Genomic DNA, 27,967 nt, shown 5'->3' with positions numbered 1-27,967 from the left:
TGATTCAAACCTACATTATAACTCGCTGCCACTCGCTGCTCGCATCAAGTTCAAGGCTTTGACGCTTGCTTACAGATTGACCACAGGTTCAGCTCCCTCCTACTTCCACTCACTACTACAAGTCTACATCCCTACCAGAAGCCTACGATCGGTCAATGAGCGACGGCTCGTGGTGCCATCACAGCGGGGCACAAAATCACTCTCCAGAACATTCTCATTCACGGTTCCATGCTGGTGGAATGATCTCCCCACCCTCATCCGGAATGCAGAATCCCTGACAACATTCAAAAGACAACTGAAAACTCATCTCTTCCGGGAGCACTTAACATAAAAAAAAAAAAAAAAAAAAAATCCTTTCCTCTAAATCCTCGCTTGCCTGGCTTATGCTACTCCGAGCTATGTCTGAACTTTGTATTTTGAACACTTCTTGTGTTGCTTTTGCCTCTTCACGATGACTCGCTTGGTTTAGTCCTCAGTTGTAAGTCGCTTTGGATAAAAGCGTCTGCTAAATGACTAAATGTAAATGTAAATGTTATAAAACCACATTAGATGTTATGAATATACATTTTCCTGTACTCAGTTCCCCCTACACTCTCACTAAGTTCATTGCTTCTTATTGCGAATCATTCTTCATGAATAAATGTCAATGTATATGATTCTCAAGCAAATTTCTGCAAGTCTTACAAAGCTCAGAGCAGCTAAAATATATTCAAATGAGAGAGAATAAAGGATCACATGAGAAGCGCAAGAAAAGAGATCACCGGAAAGGCCCAGTTGTGGAGAAACCCCAGTGGAGTCAGCTCCTAAAACTGCTGAGACGAGCCGTTTCTTCAGCGGAGTTCCTCTGAACCAGGGCCAAAACCCTCCACCACAGCTGATCCTATTTACAGTGTTAAGCCCCCGTATCAGATACCTGTCATCCATGCGGACCTGATTCATCAAGGTGTTTAGTTTACCATTGGCAGGGATTATCAGCACAGCACTTCAAAGCTGGAGGCGAATGCAGACGGTCAAAAAGGGAGCATTCACACCAGGAGAAGCGCTGGGAAAGTGTGTTTGCCGGTGAGATGCATTCAGGTTGGTCTTGAAATGAGCTTGATGAGTGACTCAAAAAAATATTCTTTTGGCATTTTGTAGATGAACTGCTTGAAAAATATGTGAGTAAGATATCCATTCACAATCCACTTCAGGTGTAGCTTGAAGCGTCCTTGGAGTTTCAGGAAGTTTGACACTCTTGTAAAAGTTCTAGTGGCATGGCTAAATAAAGTTACAGAAAAGTATCGTCAAGACTCACAGGTGATGTGTTTTTTTCTTCTTCACATGCACTACATGGCCACCCTAATCTAGCACTTGGCTTTAAACTAGTCAAGAACTCCTCAGTAATTCAAATGCATGCATAGTGCAGGACCGTTTCCGTTCTTCAAAGTTTTTTTTTTTTAGTTTTTTTAGTTTTTTTGCAAGTGCTGTCTTCTCTTGGATTCTTCTTCTATTTTTGCTTCTTCGACAAACCATTTGTTAAGCATCAGATGAGTCCAAGCAAGGTGTAATTTTAGAAGTGTAAGATGTTGAGATGCTGCGAATGAAAAGTGGCCGCACTTGTGTAATAGATGTTGGTTAGTGTAACTTCATTTGGAGTGCTCAGGTTGTGGTTCCATTAGTTGGATCCAATGTAGTGGCTTTCTCAGAATGTGGCGAAGCATCTTTGCTGGTCTTTGCATCCAACTCATTCGCCATTTCCTCAGGCGTGGTTGCGCCGATCAAGTCGCCATCTATCTGAGCCCCAGATTTGGGCGGGACAACAGGGCTGGCGCTCAGAATGGAATCAGGGGTGCGAGTGGCACTATGGTCGCCCTCAGAAATGGTCGGGGGGACGCCAGCGAGAGTGTCAGGCTCAAGAAGGAGCTTGTGAGAGGTGAGATTGTCGGGGACGTCTGTGTCACTGTCCAGAGGAAGCGCAGACGAGGTGAACTCCACGCCTGAGTCGTTCATATCCAGGAAGTTTTTGTCAGATTGGAGGGCGTGGTACTGACCTGGTTTTGATACCTCAAGACCCTAAAAGTGAAGTTAAACGAGAACCGCAGAACTGTGAGATGAATGTCTGAACTATTCAAATAGTCGTAGAAAAAAAAAACAAGAAAAAGTTCTTCTAAAATGAAAATTCTGTCATTTTTTTATTTTTCTAAACTATGAGCAAGTTGTTGTATGAGCTGCATAACAATTCTTTAAATATTTCAAATACTCTGGTCCATGAAAACATTGTTATTATAGTAATATTTTATATTATTTTTATACTATGAAATGTGCTATATAAATAAACTTGGCTTGCCTTGCCTACTATAGTTTTATTAATGTTCTGAACTATATTTTATTTTGATATTTTCAGTAATTTTGTTATGTGCTTTTGTAATTGTTATTAGATTTTTTCTTCGTAAATATTATTCAGAATCAGGTTTCATTTGTTTTTATTTCAGTTTTAGTTTTATTCATTTCCAGATAGTAATTTTAGTAATTGAGAAATTAGTAGTAATGGCAAGGCAACATTTCTAATTTTTATTTAGTTTAAGCTCTTCCAATATTTATATTTTACTTATCAATTTAACAAAAATGTTTTTTTTTTTTTTTTATAGTTTAAGATTCATTTTAATTAACAATAATAATCCTGATTTGGGACAACATGAGCAAATTATGACAGAATTTAAATTTTTTGGTGAACTATCCCTTTAAGATCATGTTGGCGAAAAAACAAAACTTAAAAATATAGCAAAATCACCTACTTTGATTTCAACTTCTGTGCTCTCAGTGGTGTTCTCCCATGTGGACTGCCCAGTGGACTCCTCTGTGAATCTAGTATAAACTTCATGAACCACCTGAAAAACATATATACACATGTCAAAAATAATCATACTGTGGCTGTGCTGTTGGTGCTCCCACAATAGTATCAAAATCATAGCAAGGGCTTTTTCACACTAGAGCTTGTGGTTCGAACCAGAGTCCATTAAAGGCAAGTTTGGTTTGTTGGGTGTGAAAGCTGTTTTTGAACTTGTTCCTTCACAAATCTACTTGAAAATGGGAGTATGATGGACGGTTTATGTGGAGTATGTATGGTAGACATTTTTGCAGAAGTGAACTGCTATTGATATAGTGAAGTGAATTGTCACTTTTTGACAGTCCAAAAAGTGGCCCAATTTACCTGCATCTTATAATGAATCAGTCATTCCTGTTTGCCTGTAGGAATTGCCTCTGGCAAGTATCTTGCATTCTTTGCTTCTCTTGCCATGACAGGCCAAGTGACGTTAAAATCTGCTAGTGAAAATCAAAGGGCTAAAATATGAATACAACAATAAATATTGAATTTATAGCTTTCCATTTAGGCTCCTTCTCCTGAGCTGTTATCTAGCTAGAGAGGCAGACAGCTGCTGTTGGCAATCACATTGAGCTGGTAATGCAAATGTATCACAGTTTGGAGCAAAATAATGAAATGTTGAAATGTTGTGTGAAGGCAAGGGGGCAGGGGGTGGAAATGAATTCAGGTTCAGACCAAACCAAATCACACCAAGTGTGAAAACAGCCTGAGAAATCAGCAGATCCAGAATAAATATTCTGCACACACATAAGGGTTGTTGGAAATAGAATATACTGTATACTGTAACATTGTGAAAACTGGATGAAGCAAAGGGCAAATATATCTGAATAATTTCAAACACATACTGTTTAAAGCACAACAACTCTCCTGTATTTGGCCCTCCACAGTGTCACAAAATATGTACAGTATGAGCATATTGTAAAAACCCTGAGGCACAATAACCCATAATTTGAGGGTGAACACAATGATGTCACAGACAAACACATAGACAACATGAATTTCACTAGGCTGGCAAATGATTAATTGCTGGAGTCTAGTAACTATATTTAGAATAGCATACTAGCATACTATTACTCTTTCTGCAGTATGCAGGAATTTGTATATTGTGTGCAGAATGCTTGCCATGGTAAGGGGCGATAGCAGTGTGAAATTTGATACCAAGTAAAAGAGGGAAATGTTATGAACGAAACAGTTTCAATAGCAACAGCCTAACGAAAAGAATATCCTTATAGTCGCCTAATGAAGAGTTTGCAACTAATGGCAAATTAAATGAACGCATTGACAGCCAAATGTTTTTTTAAAGACATATCAAAATTACACAGGCAACACAGCATACGTTACCTTGACAGGAACTGTTGTTCGAAGGGCAGAACAAAAGTCTGTGGCTTATCTGGTTACACAACATACATAATTAAGTGTGTAAAATATTAATACAGTAAACCGAACACTGCAACGGAATCGTTGGCAAAGAAGTTGCATTTAGAAGTCAAGACCATGATGAGAATGACTGAACACGTGAAACGGATGAGGTTTGGTGAACAACACGCAATTGAACCTGATTGAACTCTCAGTAAAAAATAAACAAATAAAATGTAAGTTTGAAATCAAGCATTGTGAGATATTGCGCAACAAAAATTTTCCACCTAGAAAGAATCCAACCAGTAATATAACCGCGGATATACAGCGGGTTTAAACGCGTTTGTGAAAATGAAAATTACGTCATGTGGCAAGACTATTGTGAAGTAACGTTCACTTCAAGTTTCACTTCAGATAATAATAATTTGATTGGTCTATCGTTTTTAAATTCCCCCTGTCACGAAAAACAAGTTTTTAATGTTGTTTATACGCTTGTCTATGTGGTGTTTTTAATTTGCAGTGGACAAACCATGTGCAATTCATATGTCAACATCATTGGGTGTAGAGTTACATTCAAGCTATTGGGATGAAGACATTTTTCTCACAGGAAAAAACTTTTAAATGTGTCATTTTGGTGATCACAGATGAGTTTTAAGGGATACAAGTATCTAAAAGTTTGACTAAAAATGCAAAGTAAAAAAAGTAATATTTCATTGAGGTTATAGAATAGTGACCAGTACCAGTAGTATGCTACATTGTTTTTACGTGTCACATAAATATGGAGTTTAAAATGTAAAATAAAATCTAAAAAGTATATACTTTGTAGTATGCAGTATGCTAGTATTCTATTCTGAGCATAGCCTTATTTCTGTTCTGTATCTAATTTGCAAAGCTAAAAACATGAAATGTGAGAGGAAAAATGGTTAACAATTACAAAATCTGCAACAATGTCCAAAGTAATTCAATATGAACAGGACATAATTAAAATGTTAAGTGACTCCATTAATCACTGCCAACCATAAGTACACACTCACACAGCAGCATATAAACAGAAGTCAGCACACATATACACACATACACATAGATTCATATTTACCTCTCCATATATATTGCATATGTGCATGTGTGTTTAAGCACGGCAGACGCTTTAACACACAGGTGTATGTACCTTTACACCTATTTATATTAAGAGTTCAAATTAGGATCAGTGCAATACACCTGAAGTTACTCATCTCAGGAGATCTGAATAATGGAATAATGGACAGGTACACAGTCACTACGAGTGACAGAAAGGCTTTTGGGACTCCTATTGCGCTACCACAACACCAATACAGATTCATAAATTTTAGCAATATAAGAAAATACGACACCAGAACGCAAAGCTCTCTCACCCAGCAGGGACTCCGTCAGATGATCCTTTAAGGGGGAGAAATGGAGTGTTAAGCTAACCACCACAAAACCTCTTTCAAATAAATGTGTTTGGGAGAAATACACACATTCAATCTCACTTTACACTCCACAGACAAACAGACAGATTATATTTGTATTGACTGATGGGTGATAATAGATAAGACTGGCAAGATTGGATTGCTTTGTTGTTGGAAAATGGATGAGTTTGCGAGGTTTCTATGGGCTTGAAACAAAAAGGAGATGTTTTCTTAAAGCTACAACAACATGCTACAGGAGGTTTCGTCTCATACGGTAAAAACAGGCTAAAAGCGAACTGCAAATTACTCGGTAATAGTCAAAATAATCATATAAAAATAATAAATAGTTAAAAGGGGTTAATCAGAATGAACTGAAAAAATGAACAAAGACAAGAGACTTACATAAACACAGACACATATTTTTGTTCAATCACATTTGCTGAAACTGATTTAATTATCATTATATATTGTATACCGGTAATCCAACGTACAGTTACGTAAAAAAACGTTTGGGGTCGGTAAGACTTTTCAATGTTTTTGAAAGTCGTCACTTATGCTTACCAATGCTGCATTTACTTGATACAGTAAAAACAGTAATATTTTGAAATATTACTACCATTTAAGATAACTGTGTGGCGAGCGGGACGAGGCCGAGGGCCGTGAGAGCGTGATTGATGATGAGCGACACCTGCGCGGCACGCCGGTCACGTATCTCTCACGGAGGAGCGGAAGCATAAAAGGAGGAGCGACGACAGTGAGGGACGAGAGAGGACCTGGGGCTTATACCATGAAGATGGTTTAGGTGGATAGCCAGCAATGTTTCGGTTTAGTTTGCGCCAAGCCTGGGTTTTAGGCACCATGAAAGTGGTGTGGCTTTTAGCAGTGTTCATCGCCATAGTAACTTAGGCTCCATGGCTAACATGGTCCGGGGCAGGTTATGCTCCAGGTAAGAGAAATTGGACCAATCAGCTGTGAGCAAGGATAAAGTTACTCTACCTCTTTCTACTCCAAATTAAAGGTCACTACATAATGACTTTTTAAAGACAAAATCGTCTGGCTTTTAGTAACACTTATTTAGAATAATAATTTTGTATGATTTAGATATTATTTATGTATTTATTAATAGATCACACGTACAATTTTAGCTTATAAATTATTTTTACGCACAGTTTAAAGGAATAAATATGTAAAGGTAATATAAATACGCTTTAGAATCAATTGATTAAGCTATAAAATGACTACATGTGAGCTTAAAAGGTCAATTCTCTCTATACCTTTATCAACTGTATAAAATAACTTCACAACTTTTACTTGCACTGATATAGCAAGACTTTTTCTTTCAGTTGTCCTCTTTCATAGACAGCTATTTTCTTCTTGCTGTGTAAATTTGTTTAAATTCTTTAAAAAAAATCTTTAATCTCGTAATATTCTGCAGAAGAGAGAAGTGAATCGCGCTGCTTCTCTCGTAAAAATGAATGGCAGTTTTCACTCTTTCTCAGCATGTGATTGGCTGTTCGCTACTGATGTCACACCTAAACTCCTAAGCTCAGGATCAAAGCCAGAGTTGACAGAGAAAGTTGATAATCAGCATCATGGTATCAACAAAGCCTGGTTGGATTGGTTTGGTTTTGTCAACTCAAAACTAATCGTGTAACCCAGAGTTTGTTCAACTACCATCATGGTACAGGCCCCAGACCTGGACTATTTTATTTGCTGTTTTGTTTTATTATGTGTGGCGGCAGTCGACCGTGAGGGGCTGCCAACGTTTCTGTATTTGTTTATTTATTTTATTAAAAGTCTTTAAACGTTCGCCGATTCGCGCCTCCTTCTTCCCACAACATCCAACCTCATTATAAACTGCTTTCTTTTTTAATATGTTTAAAGTATTTTATTTCTGTGATGGCAAAGCTACATTTTTAGTAGCCGTTACTCCAGTCTGTAGTCCCACATGATCATTCTATGCTGATTTGGAGTATATTTCTACCTGATATTATGATCAATGCTGAAAACGGTTGTGCTTCTTAATATTTCCGTGGAAACTGATTTTTTTCAGGATTCTCTGATGAATAAAAAGAACTTGAAGCATTTATTTGAAATGGATTTTTGTAACAATGTCTTTACTCTCACTTTTGACATGTTTAATGCATCCTTGCTGAATAAAGGTTTTAATTATTTTTTTATTTTTTGTAAACTTTTTTTTACTGACCTCAAGCTATTGAACGACAGAGTATTTTGCAACCTTTAATATACTTTCCAAATGTAGAGGAGCAGCATCCAACATATATGTGTTTTTATTGAAATGTGTTTAAAGTCAATTTTATTATACATCTGGGGTGTCTGAAGTTGTTTGGTTTTACCTGTCTGAAAGCATCACCGTCACCCTTGCCCGCCTGCTGAGCGATTAGGGAGAGCTTACGTGCTCTATCTGCCCGGCGGTGAACCTTGATCAGACAGGACAGCAGACACACCAACAGCAGGAACGCCAGCAGAGACAGCAGGGAGATGATCGCCACATAGAGTTGTGGCAGCTTATAGGCTGTTATGGGAGAGGAGAGGATCATGGGTACAGGAAATAGACCTCAATTTGTCAGTTATTAAAATCCCATCCAAACACAATTAACAGTACGTTCTCAAATTCTCTACTCACGCTCCACGTTAAGGTAGACGTCAGCTATACGGAAGCCTGAGAAGTCCATCACTCGAAAGACACCCATGTCGCTGGCTTTAACCTTCTTCAAGTAGAATACGGATCCTTCCACAGACGCTCGACCATCAAAAACAGATTCAACAGACACAGTCAGCTCTCCCTGGTCCATGATGAGTCGTTCTTTGTGGTCAGAGTCCGGGATGTAGACCAGTTTGACTTTGTCGTGGTCCGCGTGAAGCCTGATCTTAAAGGTTTCACCATAATTCAAGTGGTCAAAGATCTGATGATCTGTGAAATGGAAAAAAAGCAATGATAGCTCAGACTCAAAATACTGACTGGATATACACAGATATTGAATCTTGAATTCAATATTAATGGACCAAATTTCGATGTACCTGAAACAGCTCAGAATATAATCAGAATTATCTGATTAATAATAATAGTAGTAGTAGTATTAAAAATAGTATTGGCAATAATAAATGTAATTAAAGTAAATATTTTTTAACATTGATGTCCTTTATCATCTCATGCCAAAGAACAACCATTATCTATGTTAAAAATAATAATAATTGTGGCAAAAGTGACAAAATATTTGATTGACCTTCTATAACCAGTTGATGTTTTACTTTCATTTGTAAGACTCAAGTGATATTTAGATTAGAGCAAAAATAGCATGTCAAAACTAATATCACCATATTTGTGCTAGTATGGCATTTCTGTATATTCAGCTTTGTTTTTTAGAGTTGATTTTGGATTTATCCTGCCAAAAACTGGTTTAAGAATAAGCTGCAATGTGCACCAGAATGAATACTGATAGTCTAAAGTCTGAGTCTTTGTGCTTACATGTCCTATTTTGTGCTCCTTTATTCTCTCCTTCCTTAACTTCCTCTTACACTTCCCTCTTTGTACTTTTACACTATTTTAAGGCTTTGACACATGTAAGGCTTTCTCTTTTATCAAGCGCTGAAACTGTCTCCTTATCTAATGCTCACACAAACATTGATTTTGCACCTTTCACGTTGAGACAGGCCCTCAGTCTGACTTTTTCATCCCTGTCCACGATGGTGTAGCTGCCCTCATCGGCCCCTGTAACCAGATGGAGGTTGACCCTCTTCTCGCCCACGGTGAGGCGGTTCTCGTACTGTTCCGTGGGGACGCCGGTCTGGTTGAGGAGAACCACAGGTGGTTCCTCTGTGGTCTGGTTAACTGGAGTCAGAGCTCCAGGCCTGAACTCAAGGGTGTACGGACCGATCGCAGGGTTGATCGGGATATGATACGTGTCTCCATATTTCACCACAGTCTCTAGTGCACAGTCTAGAAGAACAACAGAACTGAAATACATCAACACACCTATGAGGACATTCTTTTTGAGTACACACTGTAAAAAAAAAAAAAAAAAAAAGTACGTATAAATAGATATATACAGTCTTATAGATAAGACTGAAGTAATGATGAACACTGAACACTGGTGTTAATGATGCTGAAAATTCAGCTTTGATCACAGGAATAAATTACATTTTATATATAGAAAATGTAATTTATTCGTGTGATCAAAGCTGAATTTTTAGCATCATTAACACCAGTCTTCAGTGTCACATGACCCTTCAGAAATCATTCTAATATGCTGATTTGCTGCTTTTTTTGGAAATCATGATATGGTACCATACTAAAATTTGGGGTCAGTTATCTTTTCATTACATTTATCAAAGATTATGGTAAAGATATGTTATTATATTACAAAAGTTTTCTATTTCAAACAAATGCTGGTCTTTTGCACTTTCTATTCATCAAACAATCCTAAAAAAACATAACACTCAGCAATGACAGCAATTACTGTTTATATATAACATGTAGTGACCATAGCTTTTCATCATTTAAAGAAGCATTTTGCTTATTGAATCTTTTCCTGTCATCTATCAAATAACCAACAGAGGAAGAACTTATATAAGTGGTATTATAACTTTTACCTCTAACAACGAGAATGATTCGTCTGACATCAGATGGGGCCGCAGAATTCTTCACCACGTACGTGCCCTCATCCTCCTCGCCCACATCCTCCAGGATCAAATGGCTGATGTGAACGTTCAGTTTGGCTCTGTTATCCAGAATTGTCCCGTTCCGCAGGAGAACCCGCTCTAACACCGGCTCCACCCTCGGTTTGAACAACACCTCTGATGTGTCTAAAGCCGTCACGGGAATATGAACATCCTCTCCAAAGAAAGCTGTGCGGTGTTCATCTTTAGCTGCATAGTGACAAGAAAGACAGAAAGTCAGACAATATAATACACTTAACTACAGAAAATTGAGAAACATAAATTAAAAACCAAATTTATACATAGGAGATAGAGGATTGGCCCTTAGTAAGTTGCTTTGTAATTATTAGGCCTATAATAATAATCTCAGAATCAATACCTTTAATGGTTGATGACCAAGCTGAAAAAAAGAGAGAGAAAAAAGGTAAATACAAGTATAATCGAGACAGACAAGCCATTTCTATTCCAAATATCTTAGTGTTGTCTTCATTTATGCTACAATACATTTTATTGAGTTACTAAAGTCACTGTTGTATTGAAGTTATTCACCCTCTTGGATTCAATGTGCAAAAATGATCATTTTAACATCTTTTTCACTCATTGATAGCGTTTTAATTTTAATTAATGCAGGTGTTTAATAATTGCTCATATTTAGCTGCAAATAGAGTTAAAAGAAAACAGTACATCCTATTAGTAAATGATCTAAACGGTTCAGAATGCCACTGGTAATAATATGAGAGTATATATTTGCTCAGGTGACAGATCAAATTTCTATTAGATCAAATTTAGCTTATCTACAGTATAACTGCTTCAAAATAGCAATGAATTTGCCCTTATGCTCTCAACAACAACTAAATCACTTTGAACTTGGAAATCAGCAGTTATGAAGGAGAATAACAAGGAGAATAACAAATCTCTCTCCATTTGTAAATCTTAAATATTAACGAAATCTAAAAACCCTGACAAACTACTGTTGAAGCAATTCACTCCTAACTCAAAAGACAAAACAAAGAAAATTGCAAGCATTTCATGCAACCAATGGCCTGAATATACAGGCTCTAAAAATATATGCCTTTTTGCTGACGATAAAAATACACCTATCTGAGAAAAGAGTTTCCCTTCTCTTCTGCACGAACAATATGAAAGCACTATTAGGAACGCTGCCGTGTCAAACCGCCAACTGTGCACTTTCAGTCCAGCATCTTATGATAAATGATGCTACAAATGTTGCCCTTGTGAAATAAAGCCATTGCAAATGAAAAGCTAAGCCTAGTATTTGTTGTAGCAACATTTATTTTTATACTTCCTTCAGAAATGTGTTCTAAAGAGGTTTTCAATCAGTTACCTGAACACAGGACGGTGCTAATGACTGCCACACACGTGATGATCATTTTGGCTGGATATCTGTGTAAACAAATGCAACTGTGAAACAACATAAACAAGCAAAACTTATTTCCAGCAAGATATGGGAAGAAATAACAATAATGATACCTAATATGGCATATAAAATCTAAAATGTTCACTTAATTTGATAAATATGTTGTTCACTGAATTAGAATATGGTGTCTCAAGCAATGCATTTAAAATGAAACTGCATTTTCAATTATTTTCATAAAAGGATTTCATAAATTCATGATGCTACAAAATGACATTAAAGAGGCTTTAAAGAGATTCTTGTCGTAGTCTAATAGCACTAGTTATTTAACTAAAAGCCTGAATCATTAATGCTAACTGAATTTGTCTTGTACATCAAAAGAGACTACTATTGCTTTTAGGTCAAACTCTACAGCAGCGTGACAGTTTGATCAGTGAGTGTCTCTTTAAGACTGATTGTAGATCTGACTAAGGGAGGAGATTTGTTGGCTGTCTCTCAAACAGTATCTTAGTAATGGATGACATCCAGTTTCTGACAGTATACTGTACTTGCCCAGACTGAAGGCAGCTGACAGTGCCACTTCTTCCAAAAGCCCAAATCAGTTCAAAATCTGTCTCTATCTCTCCCTTATTAGCTTTAAGGTTTACCTTTTAAAGCCAAGCCCTAGACAATCATTCTTAACCAATATAGGTTGAGCCTATAGGTAGCCAAATTATTTTCAGTAGGCTAATAAAAAGTGTTCACTAGTTTCCTACACTAGAAATGTACATATTTATTGTGACAAAATGGTTCAAAATTGTGAGAGCGAAAGAGAAAAATACAATCTTCTTTGTTCTAGTCCTTTGCCAAAGTAGCCTACTCTTTGGCCTCATATTATTGGATCAGAACTGAGCGCCTCAGCGGGAAAACGAACTGCATCTGCTCCACTTCCACTTGATTAACAATCGATTTCAGAACACCACATATTTAGAATAAATCTGTTTGGTTTTTAAGTGCACTTTACCCGAAAGCACGCTCATTTCTAGTTCTTAATAGCGTATAGGATATAACGCTGATTGGGCCTTTAAAAATGAGTGAGGAGACGCGATGACTGACAGGTCACGTTTCAGCGCGTGCCTTTTAAATCGCTGACTCAGTGAGATTAGATGATTTTGACTGTAGCCTACTAATTAAACGACCAATAATTATCTTACATACAGGATTCCTTCTGTATAAACACGAAAGTCGCTGTCGCTTTGAAATGGCTACACAGATATCCGTGGTTTTCAGTCGTGAGGGAACATTGTGCTTTAGACGCCTTTTTTCCCGTTCGTAACCACACGGGCCCGCTGATGCGACAAGGGTGTGTCACAGTCTTCTGCTGGACCTGTCCCATCAAAAGGATTCTGAGGACCCCATTAAACCAGAAATATTTTCGTTTTCTTATGCATAGGCCTACAGCCTAAGCTTGAACAAAGCAGGTTATGTACAGAAATGAGAACACGCACGTTGAAACATGACGATCACTGCATGCTGTTGTCTTATTTAGCGAGATGATGAACAGACATTCAAATAGGCTACCGTAATGTCTGTCGGTTCTATTATATAAAAGAACTGGCGCGTCGCGAAATATTGTGGTTATACAGTAACCCTCAGCGGCGTGTCGATAATAAAGTCACTAGCTTTAGTGTCCACTAGCCTTTGAGAGCAGTATGTCATGGGTAGACAGTATTTGATGTCCCATTCAAGAGGAAGCTGCCTCAATCGACAATGAACTATGAATCAATATTTTCTCGTGTTACCAATACGGCCACTTCAACTGACAGGAGCTGCAACCAAGGTGCTAAATTATATAATAATTTATTTAGATACAAACGAACAATATAAATGTACAGTCATGTCGCTATAAACCTAAAAACTGCGCATAAATGGGCTACAACATTCTAATAATGGTGCCAAAGGGTTTCGTGTCCACATAGTTCTGCATTTAGCCTATTAAAATGAAAAAAAAAAATGTCCCGATGCGAACCGTTTCTTGTTTGATAGTATCAATAGAAACGCCCTAAATCTTATCATCACTGCATCTAATATAAAGTTATAAAGCAGTAAACGAAAAAACGGCATCATTTAACCATATTATTTATTTTGCCTTATGTGAAAGCATCATTCTTACATATGATAAAGAAGTGGTGTAATTACCTTTGTAGGATATATGAAATCCAAATCGGCAAAATGATTGGTAGCCTACGCTATATGAAAAAAAATATGGTTTAAAAGGATGGTTTTCGTCCTCCTATTTCCCAACCCTTCTTTATCGCCCCCAATCTGCCAAAGAAAGACACTTCTGTTTTAACAAATCGGCGTTATCTGGAAGACTTCGGCTGATTTCGTTTTAGAGGCAATTTAAGCTCGGCTTTGCTCGGATGTTGTCGTTCATTTCCGGGAAATCACTCTCGCCTGCTCTACCAGAGCACTCACATTTAGCCTACATAAAGCATAATATATAAGCGTAAATCTGTGCAGCTCTTGGCAAAATTAACTTAAATTTTATCTCAATTCAATTTAAATAGCTTTATTAGCTTTACTATAGCCTACTAATAAAATATTGCCAGGGTTTGGAGTATTTGCACACACAAGAAAAGTCTTGCAATGATGCCTAAATGGTGCCTTATATTCACAGGCTTATACTGTATCACAATAGTGTATGATCAGTTGATGGACAATATTGTGTGTGTGTGTGTGTGTGTGTGTGTGTGTGTGTGTGTGTGTGTGTGTGTGTGTGTGTGTGTGTGTGTGTGTGTGTGTGTGTGTGTGTGTGTGTGTGTGTGTGTGTGTAAAACAAAGAAAAAGGAAATGTTTTCATTTCTTTTCTTATTCCAAATCCCTGTATATAATAACAGCACTCCAAACCAATCCAGTCTTTGTGTTCCTGCTCTGCTCACTGCTAAGAGCTGAAGTAGCTTCTGTAAAATATTAGCTGTCAGCATCTTACATTAAAGAACTACTCAATGGTTTCATCTTCTCTAGATCTCAAGATGAATTACAAAAGATGGGGAGGGGCAGGAGGACAAAAAGCTATAGGCCTAGCTATTCTGTGCATAAGTCCTAATGCACAGAAATAATAAATAATAGATAGTTTTTAATTTTAGATAGATAGCACGCTAGAGGAATACATTGTGGAGTTTCTGGATCTCTACAATGAGGCGCGCTGGGATGATGATACCCTTGAACAGAATGGACAACATTCTTGGACAGATGCTGCTGATGAGGGAGGAGCACTGTCACTTTGCAGAGTTCGTGGAGTTTGGATTATGGGTTTGCGGATCCCCCCTCACCATGGAAGTTGCAGAGGACGACGCCATCAACCCCCCGGGACTTTCAAGCAGCCACCTCCTTGTCCACTCCAGATAGGGCTTGTCGTCCCAGCAGGGAGAGTCCCGGATAGCAAGAGAAAACCTCCGCCACAGACCTGATGATGACGCCCGAGGTCGCCACAGAACCGGAGCCTGAGCCCCCTCCAACCACGGAGTCAGAGCCAGCCAGAGTTCGTCCTGGAGCCAGTGCCAGTTGCCATATCCATCCCTAGGTTAGTGCATATCGCCAGGTCCATCACGGACACAGTGCTGTTCGAACAGTTCAACCCAGGGTCAGATGAGGATCACTTGCTGGCTCAATAATTTTACAGAGGAGCAAACTCCCACTCTCTCACCCACCCTCGAACTCTCTCCTCCTGGTTAAGCTAGCTATGATTCTGGATGACCCACTCCCGCCCAGGACCCACTCCCACCCCTTTATTCCTGGATTCTATGCTGGCTCCGTTCAGTCCCCTGGACTTGGCCTGTCCTGCAGGTGCCTCGCTGCTCCTTGTCTCCGCCCTCGCTGATGACTCCTGCAAGCTCTCTGGCTCCGCCTCGCAGCTCCTTCACCACCAGCACGGCTCTATGAAGCGGATCCCCTGGCTACACCTCAGTCCTCCAGGCCCATTTCTCCACCTCGACTGGTCTGCCCTTCGGCTCCACCTTGGGTCTGTGCTCCCTCAGGTACGCCGTGGTCCACCATCACTCAGGCTCCACCAGGCTCCCTTGTCCCTCTGGCTCCACCTTTGTCTCTCATTATCCTGGTTTCGCCATGGACTTCCAGATCTCCGGCTGTGCCTTAGCCTTCACCCCTTCAGCTCCACTGGGTTCCTCCTTCCCTCCGGTTCTGCTTTGGTCCTTCCTCCATCCGGTGTCGCCCCGTTCTGCCAAGCCCCCGCCTCCACCAGGTTACTAGAGCCGGCGATGTCACCTCGGCCCTCCAGGCCTACGATGTCGTCCTCACAGTTTCGCTTGGGTCTCCACCTCGTCCTGTTCCACCGCCGTCGGTCGGTGCTTCGCCCAGGAAGACCATCAGAAACAAATCACCTGTCCTCAGTGTGAAAAGTGTTTCGGAGTAAAAGAAAAGATTAAACATCACATGAGAATTCACACAGAGAGGAGGCTTTCACCTGCCCTCAGTATGAAAAGTGTTTCGCTGTGAAACGAAGCCTTCAGAGTCACATGAGAATTCACACTGGAGAGAAGCTCATCTGCTCTCAGTACAGAAAGAGTTTCACGCGACAAGGAAATCTTGAGCATCACATGAGAATTCACGAAAAAAGCCTTTCATCAGCTTTCAGTGTGGAAAGCTCACGCAGTTTCACGCAACAAGAAAGCCTAAAAGTCACAAGAGAATTCACACTAGAGAGAATATTTTCACTGGAGAAAATGATTCTTGTCATATTTTTTATGATTTTTATTTATGAAAAATATTAAATAGCTTCTGTAATTCACTGTATTGTTGCCAAACTCAGTTCACACATCACTGCTGTTCTGTTGGTTATACTACAATACTTATTTTGGGAAAAAAATATTTGTGCATATTTTTTATGATTCTTATTTATGACAAATATTCAATATCTTATTATTAGCTCTGGCTTTAGTCACCCCCCGCAACTATCATTTGATTGGCTTATAGGCATGCAGCCATGATGAGACAAGCACACTTACAAAAAAAGAAGTAGTTTTTACAATTTTGGAAAATATAGAAAAATACAGAAAATTTAAGGTTTTGTCTTCATGGATTTTCATGTATGTATAAAGAATTATTAAACATTACTGAAAAATAAGGCTCTTTTATCATGCATTTCTAAAAAAAAAAAAAAAAAAAAGGGAAAAAAAGAAAAAGTATTTGTTTCTTGCAAAGGCAATTACTTGAACTTTGTCTCCAACAAAGATCAAGTTACTGTCCATCAGTTATGTATTTGAATAAGCCACCAAATGCAGTGCGTAACAGAAGTTATTGAATATTTTTAATAATAAAAAATCATAAGATAATACAAAAATATTTTTTCCCAAAATAAGTGTTGTAGTATAACTATCAGGACAGCAGTGATGCGTGAACTGAATTTGGCTACAATATAGTGAATTACAGTGAAGTTATTGAATATTTGTCATAAATAATATTCATAAAAAATATGCAAAAATATATTTATCCAAAATAAGTGTTGTAGTATAACCATCAGGATAGTAGTGATGTGTGAACTGAATTTGGCAACTATACAGTGAATTACAGTGAAGTTATTGAATATTTGTCATAAATAAAAATCATACAAATTATGCAAATATATCCTAAATAAGTGTTGTAGTATAACCATCAGGACAGCAGTGATGTGTGAACTGAATTTGGCAACAATACAGTGAATTACAGTGAAGTTATTGAATATTGTTCATAAATAAAAATCATAAAACTTATGCAAAAAGATATTTATCCAAAATAAGTGTTGTAGTATAACCACAAAAACGCGTTCTGTGTGAAAGCCACTTGTAATATTTCAATGCTGCTTCCGATACGCTGGGGCAAACTGCATCGATAACAATTTTCAAATGATTCATTTATCCTAGGGCCACACTATGCGAAGAACTGCTCTAATTAAGTCTCACCGTGAGATGGCGCCAGTAAGTCTGTGTGACTGTGATCCGGGCGGGGCGCCATCATCATCCTCATCATCACTATCACACACTGCTGCTAGTTACAGCCTGCTGGATTACTCCGTCTTTATTTTACACCAGTTAGAAAATAACCTAATATCGTGCTATTATCAACTCGATTAATATTTACTAACCTTTCACCCAACGGTAAGAGAGTTTTTCCTGATAATTATTTTCCTGTTTTCTATGGAGTCTTTTCCGAGAGCTTTTACGCTGTCGTGACGTGCTGGATGTAAACACTGGATTAATATCCCTCCGCCGCCCAATACAATATTGCGAGATTATAGGCGCAGTTATTGTTTTTACTTTCAGCCTAGCAGGAAAATACAGTTTGCTGTTGGTGTAATAGGTAAAATAAGGCTATATTTATTTGGATTTAATACTGTTACACTAATGTGATTATACTAATGTAATTATTAAGGCACTCCTAGTCCACCGCACCCGGGATTATATTCAGTATTTAAAAAATAATATACCATAATTCAAAAAACAAAATTAATATATATATATATTATATCGTATAAAATACGAACATCTCTCATTATTTATCACAATTTAGCTCTTAAATATATATAGGGCACATTTTGATAAATTGTGATAAATAATGAGAGATGTTCGTATTTTACTCTCTGTCACGCATGTCACCCTTTAATAAACTAATGAATTTATATGTAATGTTATGGCATTATATGCTTTTTCCTCCCGAAATGCTCTGCAAACGTAATAAGCAACCAAGCCCACCATTTCCGAGAAGCAAAATCGCATGAGTCGATCGATAACCTAAATGCATGGCCAGGTTTATGCAGATTGCAAGATATTGTGTGCATTATTGTACGCTATAAGTAGGCTACATATAATTCGTTAAAATATTTAAGAGTTAAAGAGTTGTTGTTTAAGAGTTTAATAGAGTTGTTTTTTAAGTGTTCTGTTTGTGGTTTTTGCGGGTCTACATGTGAAACCTCACTAACCTTTTCCTTGAGTTTCACCTGTATTTTGACCCGTATTTAAATAAGTTGTTTTCACTTTTGACGTTTTATGTATGTCATAAAATATATATTTGTAATTCTATGAATCATGGATCCAAATTATCTCACACATACTGTTCCCAATGATAAAATATAAATGGGCCCTATCTGGGTAAAAAATATGTATTTGATGTATTTTTGTTTTCCTACAAATATTTATCCAAAATAAGTGTTGTAGTATAACCACCAGGACAGCAGTGACATGTGAACTGAATTTGGCAACAATGCAGTGTATTACAATGAAGTTATTGAATATTTACAAAACACTACATGACAGAAAAAAATACTACATCACTTTCTTAAACACCTGTATTACTACAGCAATTAGTTTTGCATAAGTACAACAGAACTGATTTAATTGTTATGGTTATGTATTGTGTGTCATAGAATGTTGCAATTACAAAAAAGAAATACTCCTTTACTAAAATGTAAATTACTAAGACCAGAATAATACAGTTGTTGTTATAAAGTATGTGTGAGATATTAGGGAATGAATCCAATTTTCAGCATATTTTTTCCTTTGCATATAATTCTAAAATGTTGTTTTCCCGTAGTGTGGAAATGTTTTACACTTGCGGTCCCAATGAGGCAATGGTGGTGTCGGGTAAGATTAAACATCACAGGAATGTGTTTATACAGAGATATATTTTCAGCAGAAATCATGAAAACATGTTCTCATGTGTTATTGGACTCCTCAGGTTTCTGCCGCTCTCCACCGCTCATGATATCTGGTGGGAGAGTGTTTGTTGTCCCATGCATTCAGCAGATTCAAAGGTATTATTCACTCTGTGTGTTTGTGTGTGTGTGTGTATATATATATATATGTATATGTATGTGTGGTTTTGCATAAACAAATCTTAGTTTTTTCTCTTCCATCACAGGATCTCTCTGAACACTCTGACGCTAAATGTAAAGAGTGATAAAGTCTACACACGTCATGGAGTGCCCATCTCTGTCACTGGAATTGCACAGGTTAACACACACTCTCTAATAAGCTATAAACATCATTTCATATGGGTTTTGGAAATCAGAACCTGTTTTTGTCATTTTTGTCACAAATGATAAAATACTTCATCCTTCTTTAATAACTTTTCTGTAGAAAGTCATTCAGGTTGATTATGTGGCTTAGCAGATTATGTGTCTCTCCTACAGATGAAGATTCAGGGCCAGAATAAGCAGATGTTGGCTGCAGCGTGCCAGATGTTCATGGGAAAGTCGGAGGGTGAGATCGCTCACATTGCCTTGGAAACACTGGAGGGCCACCAGAGAGCCATCATTGCTCACCTGACCGTGGAGGTAAATAGATAAAGTGCACAAATAGAGCTCACCTTGCAAATGTATGGCACTCTGCAACATTACAAACAGTAAAACTAGATATAGGGCCTGATTTACTAACAGCTTGCACCAGGGCAAACCCTCTTTTGGTGATAAACCAGCATTTACTAAAGAAACAGCAAGAAATTAGCAATGAAAAGGGCATTGGATATTTGTTTTGCTGATGCTTTTGTAGGAGTTTCCCATTCAGACACATCATTTATGGGAGGGAGAGTATTTAAAGGGGTGGTTGATTTATGATTTCACTTTTTTACCTTTAGTTAGTGTGTAATGTTGCAAAGTTACAATGCTCAAAGTTCAAAGCAAAAGGAGATATTTGCTTTTAAAGAAATTGCTTTTTAAGGACTACAACAAACGGCTGGTAGGGAATACACAACATTCCTCCCGGGTTAGTGACATCACCAACCCTATAATTTACATAAACCCCGCCCCCTGAACACAATTTATAGATTATCAAGACAGAATATACTAATCAATGACTAGAAGATAACTACACATTAGCTACATAAATTCATCAACTAACCATTCCGAAATGTCCTGTTGCATTTTACGTGTTGTCACTTCCTCTTGAGTCTCTCCATCATTGTCTGACTTCGGTTTGAACATAAAAGGCTAAACGTTTTTGAAATTTTCAGTGCATGTCTGTGTGAGTGCAAACTCTTGAAGCTCCGCCCTCTGTGCCATGAGCAGCTGCTCATTTGCATTTAAAGGAACAGACACAAAAAGGTGCATTTTTGCTCACCCTCAAAAAGTGACAATTTTAACATGCTATATAAAAATATCTGTGGGGTATTTTGAGCTAATACTTCACATACACACTCTGGGGACATCAAAGACTTATTTTACATCTTGTGAAAAGGGCATTATACCACCCCTTTAAATGAATCAATGTGATTTACTAAGGTTTGTGTCATTATTTAACACCCAACAAAAGCATGTCTTAAAGGGGTGGTTGATTATGATTTCACTTTTCTAACTTTAGTGAGTGTGTAATGTTGCTGTTTGTGCATAAACAACATCTGCAAAGTTACGAAAGTTACGATCAAAGCTCTTTTTTAAGGACTATAAAAACGGCTGGTAGGGACTACAGTGAAATTTACATAAACCCCGCCCCCGGGAACGTGATTTATTGATTATCATGACAGAATATGCTAATCAATGACTAGAAGATTGTAAACTCCACATCAGCTACATGAATTCATCAACAAACCATCCAGAATTGTCCTGTTGCATTCTACATGTTGTCACTTCTTCTTGAGTCTCTCCATCTTTGTCCTTCTCCGGTTTGAACATAAAAGGCTAAAAGTTTTTAAAAATTTCAGTGCATGTCTGTGTGAGGTAATCTAAGATGCTAACACATGAGCTCTTGAAGCTCCGCCCTCAGCAGCTCATTTGCATTTAAAGGGACACACACAAAAACAGTGCGTTTTTGCTCACCCCCATAAAGTGCGATCGCGCTCTCAATCAAATTTGCCCTGTTTTGTAAACCTGGCCCTTAGTATTCTGCACTCTCAGTCCTCAGCTTAGTGAAACCTTGACTTCATTTAGCATGATGACTTTGATGTTTCTTTACAAGTAAAGAACTAAGTGGGTTGAATGTTTGTTCTTTAGGAGATCTACAAAGACCGCAAGAAGTTCTCCGAACAGGTGTTCAAGGTGGCTTCATCCGACCTTGTCAACATGGGCATCAGTGTGGTCAGCTACACACTCAAGGATGTTCACGATGAACAGGTCTGTTAGTCTGTTTAAATGCTTTAAAACTGTAAATATGATACTATGTGAGTGGTGAATCAAGCCCTTTTCTTTCAGGATTACCTTCACTCTTTGGGAAAAGCCCGTACAGCACAAGTGCAGAAGGATGCACGTATCGGGGAAGCCAAGAACAAAAGAGATGCAGTGATCAGGGTGAGCCTTTCCTGAACTTTTTTTCAAATAAAGCCTATTTTCTAAATCTCACTGAGGATTTATGTTAAAATGTTCTCATGTTACGCCTCTCTCATTTGCTCACTTGATCACTGTAGGAGGCCCATGCTATGCAGGAAAAGATATCTGCTCAGTACTTGAATGAGATCGAGATGGCTAAAGCTCAGAGAGACTACGAGCTAAAGAAGGCTGTCTACGACATTGAGGTCTTCACCAAAAAAGCTGAGTCTGAAATGGCCTATCAGCTCCAGGTAAAAAAAACTACAACCAAAACTTTTGGTGACTGTCAATGATGTGAAAGACTTTCTTGTGCTTCAATGTTATCTTTGGGGTTCTTGTTAACTCTTTCCCGCCATTGACAAGTTTTTCCGGCAATCCGTGCACTGTTAGACGGTAGGGGGCGCTGTTACGGATCTTCTGAAATAGTACAGCATCTCTGGATCCAAAAACAAGAGATGTAAAAGATCTGCATAAACAAGAAGGAGCAGATAAAGTTGTTTACGCACAAGTAAGCTAATATGATCACCAATCATTCAACAGCATAAAAATCAAAACTGCCTAACGTTACAGGTGAAACTATTGAACCCAGGACGAGGTATAAGACTGTGAAGCTTTGGGGGAGTTGATGGACTCGATCTACGTTTTAATAATCATTCTGAATCCAGACAAAGTCTTTGTAAAAAAAAAAAGCAATTTTCTTAGCTTTTTGTTCGAAATGTTGTTTTTATGAAATTTAATCACATTCAAATCTGAATGAAGCTTCAAGATAGACTAAAATGTTTATTTTGTTGTCTTTCTTTTTATATGTTGACTGTTTACATATTCATAGGAGAAAATATTCTGGGGGCCATTAAAAGTTTGTGAATATGATCAGAAATGCTGGCGGTGGCTGGCAACTTAAAAATAAAATGCTGGAGTTGTTATTTATTTTAGAAACATAACTATGTGGCATGATTTCTTTTGTGTGTGTGTTTGGGCGGGGGCGGGGGGTGGGGGTAAATTGACTTACATTTATTCAGGTAATCTTCATCCTGCTGTGTAATTGTTGCATTAGGTGGCGAAGACGAAGCAGCAGATTGAGGAGCAGAAGATGCAGGTGCAAGTGGTGGAGCGCTCACAACAAATCATGCTGCAGGAACAGGAGATCACGCGCAAGGAGAAAGAGCTGGAGGCCAAAGTCATGAAACCAGCCGATGCCGAGCGATACCGGCTGGAGAAACTGGCAGAAGCCGAGCGGTGAGATGGATGTGCCTTCAGTTCAGCTGTTTGTTTTAAAGGGGTCATCGGAAGCCCGTTTTCCACAAGTTGGTATAATTCTTTAGGGTTTTCATGTAAAGTTTGTAACATACTTTGGGTAAAATTCCTCAATGGTTGTGTAAAACAACACCCTTTTACCTCCTCAAAAACAGCTCTGTTCACAGCGACCCGTTTCGGTGCATGTTTCTTTAAATGATAATGAGCAACTGCTCACCCCACCCCTCTCTTCCATGGGGGGTGTTGAATGGCTGAGGGCGGAACTATGCTAATACGGGACAGTCTGTCATTGCTCGTGGGCGGAGCATGAACGATATGACATCATATTGCACAGAAAATCCAAACGGCTTGAATATTGAGAGTGTTAAGACTTTTTGAGGATAAAAAAAAGGAGTGAATGGATTTTTTTTCATCGTATGGTGGTTGTGTCCACACACTGCAAAGACACATTTATATGCAAACACCATATACAAGTGAATTTTGCATCCGACGACCCCTTTTAACAAACATTTACCAATTACCTTTGTACTAGTGTGTAATTTCTGCACTAGTGTCATAAAAAATTGCAAAAAGACTATTTTAGCATAGAAGTGCCCCTACTATGCTTGTTTAGATTTTACCTTACATGCAGTGTGTAATATAGTTGTTTATAACTGAAAAAGGTCTGCAAATTTTCAAAGCTCAAAGGACACGACAAATATTGTCTCCTAAAAGAAAGAATCAAGTCTGAACTGCATGAAACGTCAATTTCAGTCTTACTTCCTGCACAAACCTATGTAGGTTTGTAACAAATGTACGTAATGCTTGCGAACATCATCTACTTTGACCTGATTTCAAACACTGTAGTTTTAGCTGAAACCTGGAAAAGAAAAGAGGAGATACTGCAATGTATATTTTGAGAAAATGTGAGTGTTTTTTAACCTTGGATGCGTGTAAACCTATTGTAGGAGACCTTCAAAATTAGGAACCTTTAAAATAGCATAACAGGGACACTTCAAAAGCATTAAAAACGCATATATTAATAACAGTAGTTTTTAATCAGTTAATAAGTTAGGTTAATATAGGTAAATATTTTGAATGTATAAGTTACGACTGTAAAGTGTTCTCTCTCTGACATCATCTGACCTTTTTACGCTCTCCACCAGCCTTCAGCTAATCATGGAGGCAGAAGCCGAGGCCGAATCCATCAAAGTAAGTCATCCGCCATCTCTAATAATAAGACTCTATATTTAAAACAAAACTGTTTGTGTTATACATTATCTGTGTGTCTACTTCACTAAGCAGATATTGTGTTTGTAAATTAAGATGTTAGCTCACACACTTGCTCTGACCAGGTGAGAGGAGAGGCCGAAGCGTACGCTGTGGAGGCTAAAGGTCGTGCCGAGGCCGAGCAGATGGCCAAGAAAGCCGAGGCCTTTCAGCAATACAAAGAAGGAGCTATGGTGGACATGCTGCTGGAGAAACTGCCACTGGTGAGAGGGGTTGTAGAGTGAATTTCATTTTTAGTGTGTATGCAATACTAGGGTTGCCACCTGTCCCGGTTTTACCGGGATTGTCCTTCTTTTTAATAACCTGTCCCGGGGAATTTATGCACTCTCCCGGGACACTGAATGTCCCGGTTTTCGAAAGGCTACATGAATATGTATGTTCAAACTGTGTAGTGCGCGCACGACAGAGAGGGAGAGAGCGAGAGACTTTGTGTGTGTGCCTCAAAAAGCGCATGTAAGAAGCGCATGTAATAGCCTCCCCCCGTTGGGTGGGTCATCGATATGTAAAGAGGCGAATGTAAGATCCCCCAACCAACCCCCCCTCCCCGCCCCGTTGGGCAGGTCATCGATATGTCCCGTTTTTTTATCAGACATAGGTGGCAACCCTATGCAATACACAGAAAAATAGAGCATTTTATTGCAAAAAAGAGAGTTTCATCCTGGGTTACACTTTATTTTGATGGTCCACTTTAGATATTCTACTAACTATAAGTAACTTTGCATCTACATTATGCAGAGTTAACTCTCATTAGACTGTTAGTAGACTGTTAGGGTTAGATGTTGGGGTTCGGGTTAGTAGAATTAGTTGGCATGTAGTTGCAAAGTTAGGGTGTGTTCACACTTGTAGTTCAGTTTTTAACACTGAAGCTAAAGATACCAAACCTAAAGGCATTGGGATCCGTTTACAACCTGATTGGTCAGCTTTTATTACGTGTATTTTGTGACGGAACTTACCGAACATCCAAAACAATGCTGTGTACTGGGCTAAATGCGCTCGCTGTATGTGCGTAGCCTACATATGATGGTGTTTTGACTTGTGTATGAGCTTATAAAATGTGTAAAGGAGTCAAAACAGCGACAGGAATCCACACACACAAATGAAGATCTGCTGCGAGGAGACGCGGTTCTGATGCCTGTACCGAACTGTGATGCGCAACATCTCGACTATGATGAGAAGAAATGGGTATTCTTGAGCATTCTGTCCTTTTTAGGGTCGCATCTTGTGACATCATGTCCTGTTTTTGGGTCATTAGTATTTCAGGAAATGGATCGATAACCCATTTTATCAGCGGTCTCAGCTAGCTTGTTTGATGCACACCAGGGTTTGTACGGCAGCGTTCACACTTATTCACTCTTTTTGCCCTTTTTGTGAATAATCTAGCACAAGAGATAAAGTTAGCAAATTTGGGTATAGACATTGATGGTTTTAACCTCAGCATTTTATTATATGCAGATGATACTGTTGTTTGCGCAGATGAAGAAATTAAACTACAAAGAATGTTGGGCATTATGAAGGATTGGTGTAATAAATGGAGACTTTCTATAAATGGGGATAAAACACAAGTTGTCCATTTTAGGAAACCATCTGTGTTACGCAGTGAATTTGAGTTCTTTTTTGGACAAACACAGCTTATGTATTCCAGAACTTATAAATATCTTGGTTTCCTTTTTCATGAAAAAATGACATTCTCAGAAGGGAGAAGGGTTTTGTCTGAGTCTGCAGGGAGGGCCCTGGGAGCCGTTATTAATAGGTTGACGCTTTGCCCAGAAATAGGTTATGCAACTTTTACCCAGCTGTTTGACAGTATGGTGGGATCTATTTTGTTTTATGCAGCTGGGGTCTGGGGCTTTGAAGATGCGCCTGAATGTAATAGATTGCAGAGCAGGGCCTTGAGGTGTTTCCTTGGAGTGCACAGGTTCACTACTAGAGCTGCGCTAGAGGGAGATATGGGTTGGGAGCCTTGTATGGTGAAACAAAAGGTGGAATTAATAAGATTATGGAATCGTTTTATAAGATTACCTGAAGATAGACTTACTCGGAAAGTTTTTGATTGGGATAAAGCTCACAATTATCCTTGGTCAATGGAGGTCCTTGGAATACTTTCATCAGTAAAAGCACAGTATATATTTACAAATACTTTACAATGTGATATATCTCAGGTCAGGCAGGTTTTGTTTAATTCTTACAAAGAGCAATGGCAATGGCAGGTGTTAAATAAGCCTAAATTGAGAAGTTATGTCCACTTTAAAAATGAATATTCCACAGAGCCTTATGTTAAATGCTGGTTAACTAGGTTACAGAGGTCTTTGTGTGCCCAGCTTAGAGCTGGTGTGTTGCCCCTGCAGATTGAGGTGGGGCGCTATAAAGGTGTCCCAGAAGAGGATAGATTATGTGTTTTGTGTGATTTAATGGTGGTTGAGGATGAATGGCATTTTTTGTTTTTTTGTCCTTTATATCATGAATTAAGAATGGGTATGTTTGAGAGAATTCAACATAAAAAGCCTGATTTGTTTTGGATGACGGATGGGGATATGTTGAATTGGCTCTTTGAAAATGAAATTTATAGTTTAGCTAGATATGTGGAAAAGGCGTGGAAACTTAGGCAAAGGAATTCATATCCTGATCTAAATTGACGGTGTCTTGTCTTGTTTTGTTTGTTTTTATACTGTGAAAATGATGATGATATAGTTTTCTTTTTGATGGTTGTTTTCCTATGTGCTTTGTATGATGGTCATCTTTGTGTATTATGTTTGTTTTATGTCATTAGTGTCTTTTAAGCCTAAGGGCTGGGCATGTAAGTGCAAGACACTTTAATAAATAAATAATCTAATCTATTCAAATGAACCGCAATAACAGCAATCGCACCAGGGTTCGTTTTAATCGAATCAAACATGCCAAGTGTGAACACACCGTAAGTTATAGCTAGTAGAATGCCTAAAGTGGACCATCGAAATAAAGTGTTACCTCATCCTGCAAGGACTACAAAGCAGAAAGCTGTTTGATGCAGTTTGAGCTGACGTTGTGTATTGACGTTGAATTGTGTTTTTTCTATCCATTAGATGGCCGAGGAAATCAGCAAGCCTCTGTCAGCTGCCAATAAAGTCACCATGGTTTCCAGCGGAGGTGGAGAGATCGGCGCAGCCAAGCTGACCGGTGAAGTGCTTGACATCATGACCAGACTGCCTGAGACCATCGAGAAACTGACCGGCATCAGTATTTCCCAGGTGAAAACTGCATTTCAGATATACAAAAGTTCTTATCATGCAAATGATCATGACTTTATTTTGCTCATCGTGTCGTTTGTGCATATTTTTGCAAGTATAATTGACAGAATTTCTCTTCTCCTTTAGGTGGCCCGAACCGGTTGAACCCACTCTCCAACGTGACATTACTGTATGCATGCTTTATGGATCTTTCCTTTTATCATTCTCTCAGTTTCTTTCTTAAACTCTCTCCTCTTTCTGTAACAATAT

The 27,967-nt window shown here is 38.5% G+C and overlaps 2 protein-coding genes across 4 annotated transcripts; one reads left to right on the top strand and one right to left on the bottom strand.

The window, feature by feature from the left end:
- Positions 1-599: 599 nt before the first annotated feature.
- LOC130102381 (uncharacterized) lies at positions 600-17,757 on the bottom strand. 2 transcript variants are annotated; one of them, XM_056268399.1, is made up of 9 exons: positions 17,641-17,757; positions 11,672-11,730; positions 10,706-10,726; positions 10,261-10,536; positions 9,305-9,607; positions 8,294-8,581; positions 8,004-8,182; positions 2,775-2,867; positions 600-2,052 (listed from the first exon to the last, which is right to left on the bottom strand). In XM_056268399.1, exons 2-9 carry the CDS (start codon positions 11,715-11,717, stop codon positions 1,639-1,641), a joined length of 1,620 nt encoding a protein of 539 aa, XP_056124374.1. In that variant the 5' UTR covers positions 11,718-11,730; positions 17,641-17,757; the 3' UTR covers positions 600-1,638. The 2 variants fall into 2 exon arrangements, with proteins under 2 accessions (XP_056124374.1, XP_056124375.1); XM_056268400.1 differs by lacking the exon at positions 600-2,052 and adding an exon at positions 5,611-5,635.
- flot1a (flotillin 1a) lies at positions 17,700-27,967 on the top strand. Of its 2 annotated transcripts, none has more exons than XM_056268406.1 (13): positions 17,700-17,835; positions 19,268-19,317; positions 19,412-19,487; positions 19,595-19,685; positions 19,866-20,009; positions 21,660-21,779; positions 21,858-21,953; positions 22,070-22,222; positions 23,026-23,207; positions 24,371-24,416; positions 24,560-24,697; positions 27,554-27,718; positions 27,845-27,967. In XM_056268406.1, the coding sequence occupies exons 2-13, from the start codon at positions 19,275-19,277 to the stop codon at positions 27,860-27,862; spliced, it is 1,272 nt and encodes a 423-aa protein (XP_056124381.1). In that variant the 5' UTR covers positions 17,700-17,835; positions 19,268-19,274; the 3' UTR covers positions 27,863-27,967. The 2 variants fall into 2 exon arrangements, with proteins under 2 accessions (XP_056124381.1, XP_056124382.1); XM_056268407.1 differs by lacking the exon at positions 17,700-17,835 and adding an exon at positions 17,894-18,037.

The sequence above is a fragment of the Rhinichthys klamathensis genome, unplaced genomic scaffold (assembly GCF_029890125.1).
Source record: "Rhinichthys klamathensis goyatoka isolate OS25496 unplaced genomic scaffold, OSU_Roscu_1.1 h1tg000271l_1, whole genome shotgun sequence".
Taxonomy (NCBI): Eukaryota; Metazoa; Chordata; class Actinopteri; order Cypriniformes; family Leuciscidae; genus Rhinichthys; species Rhinichthys klamathensis.
Note: the sequence above shows the minus strand (reverse complement) of the source record. Positions and strands in the feature narration are given on the sequence as shown.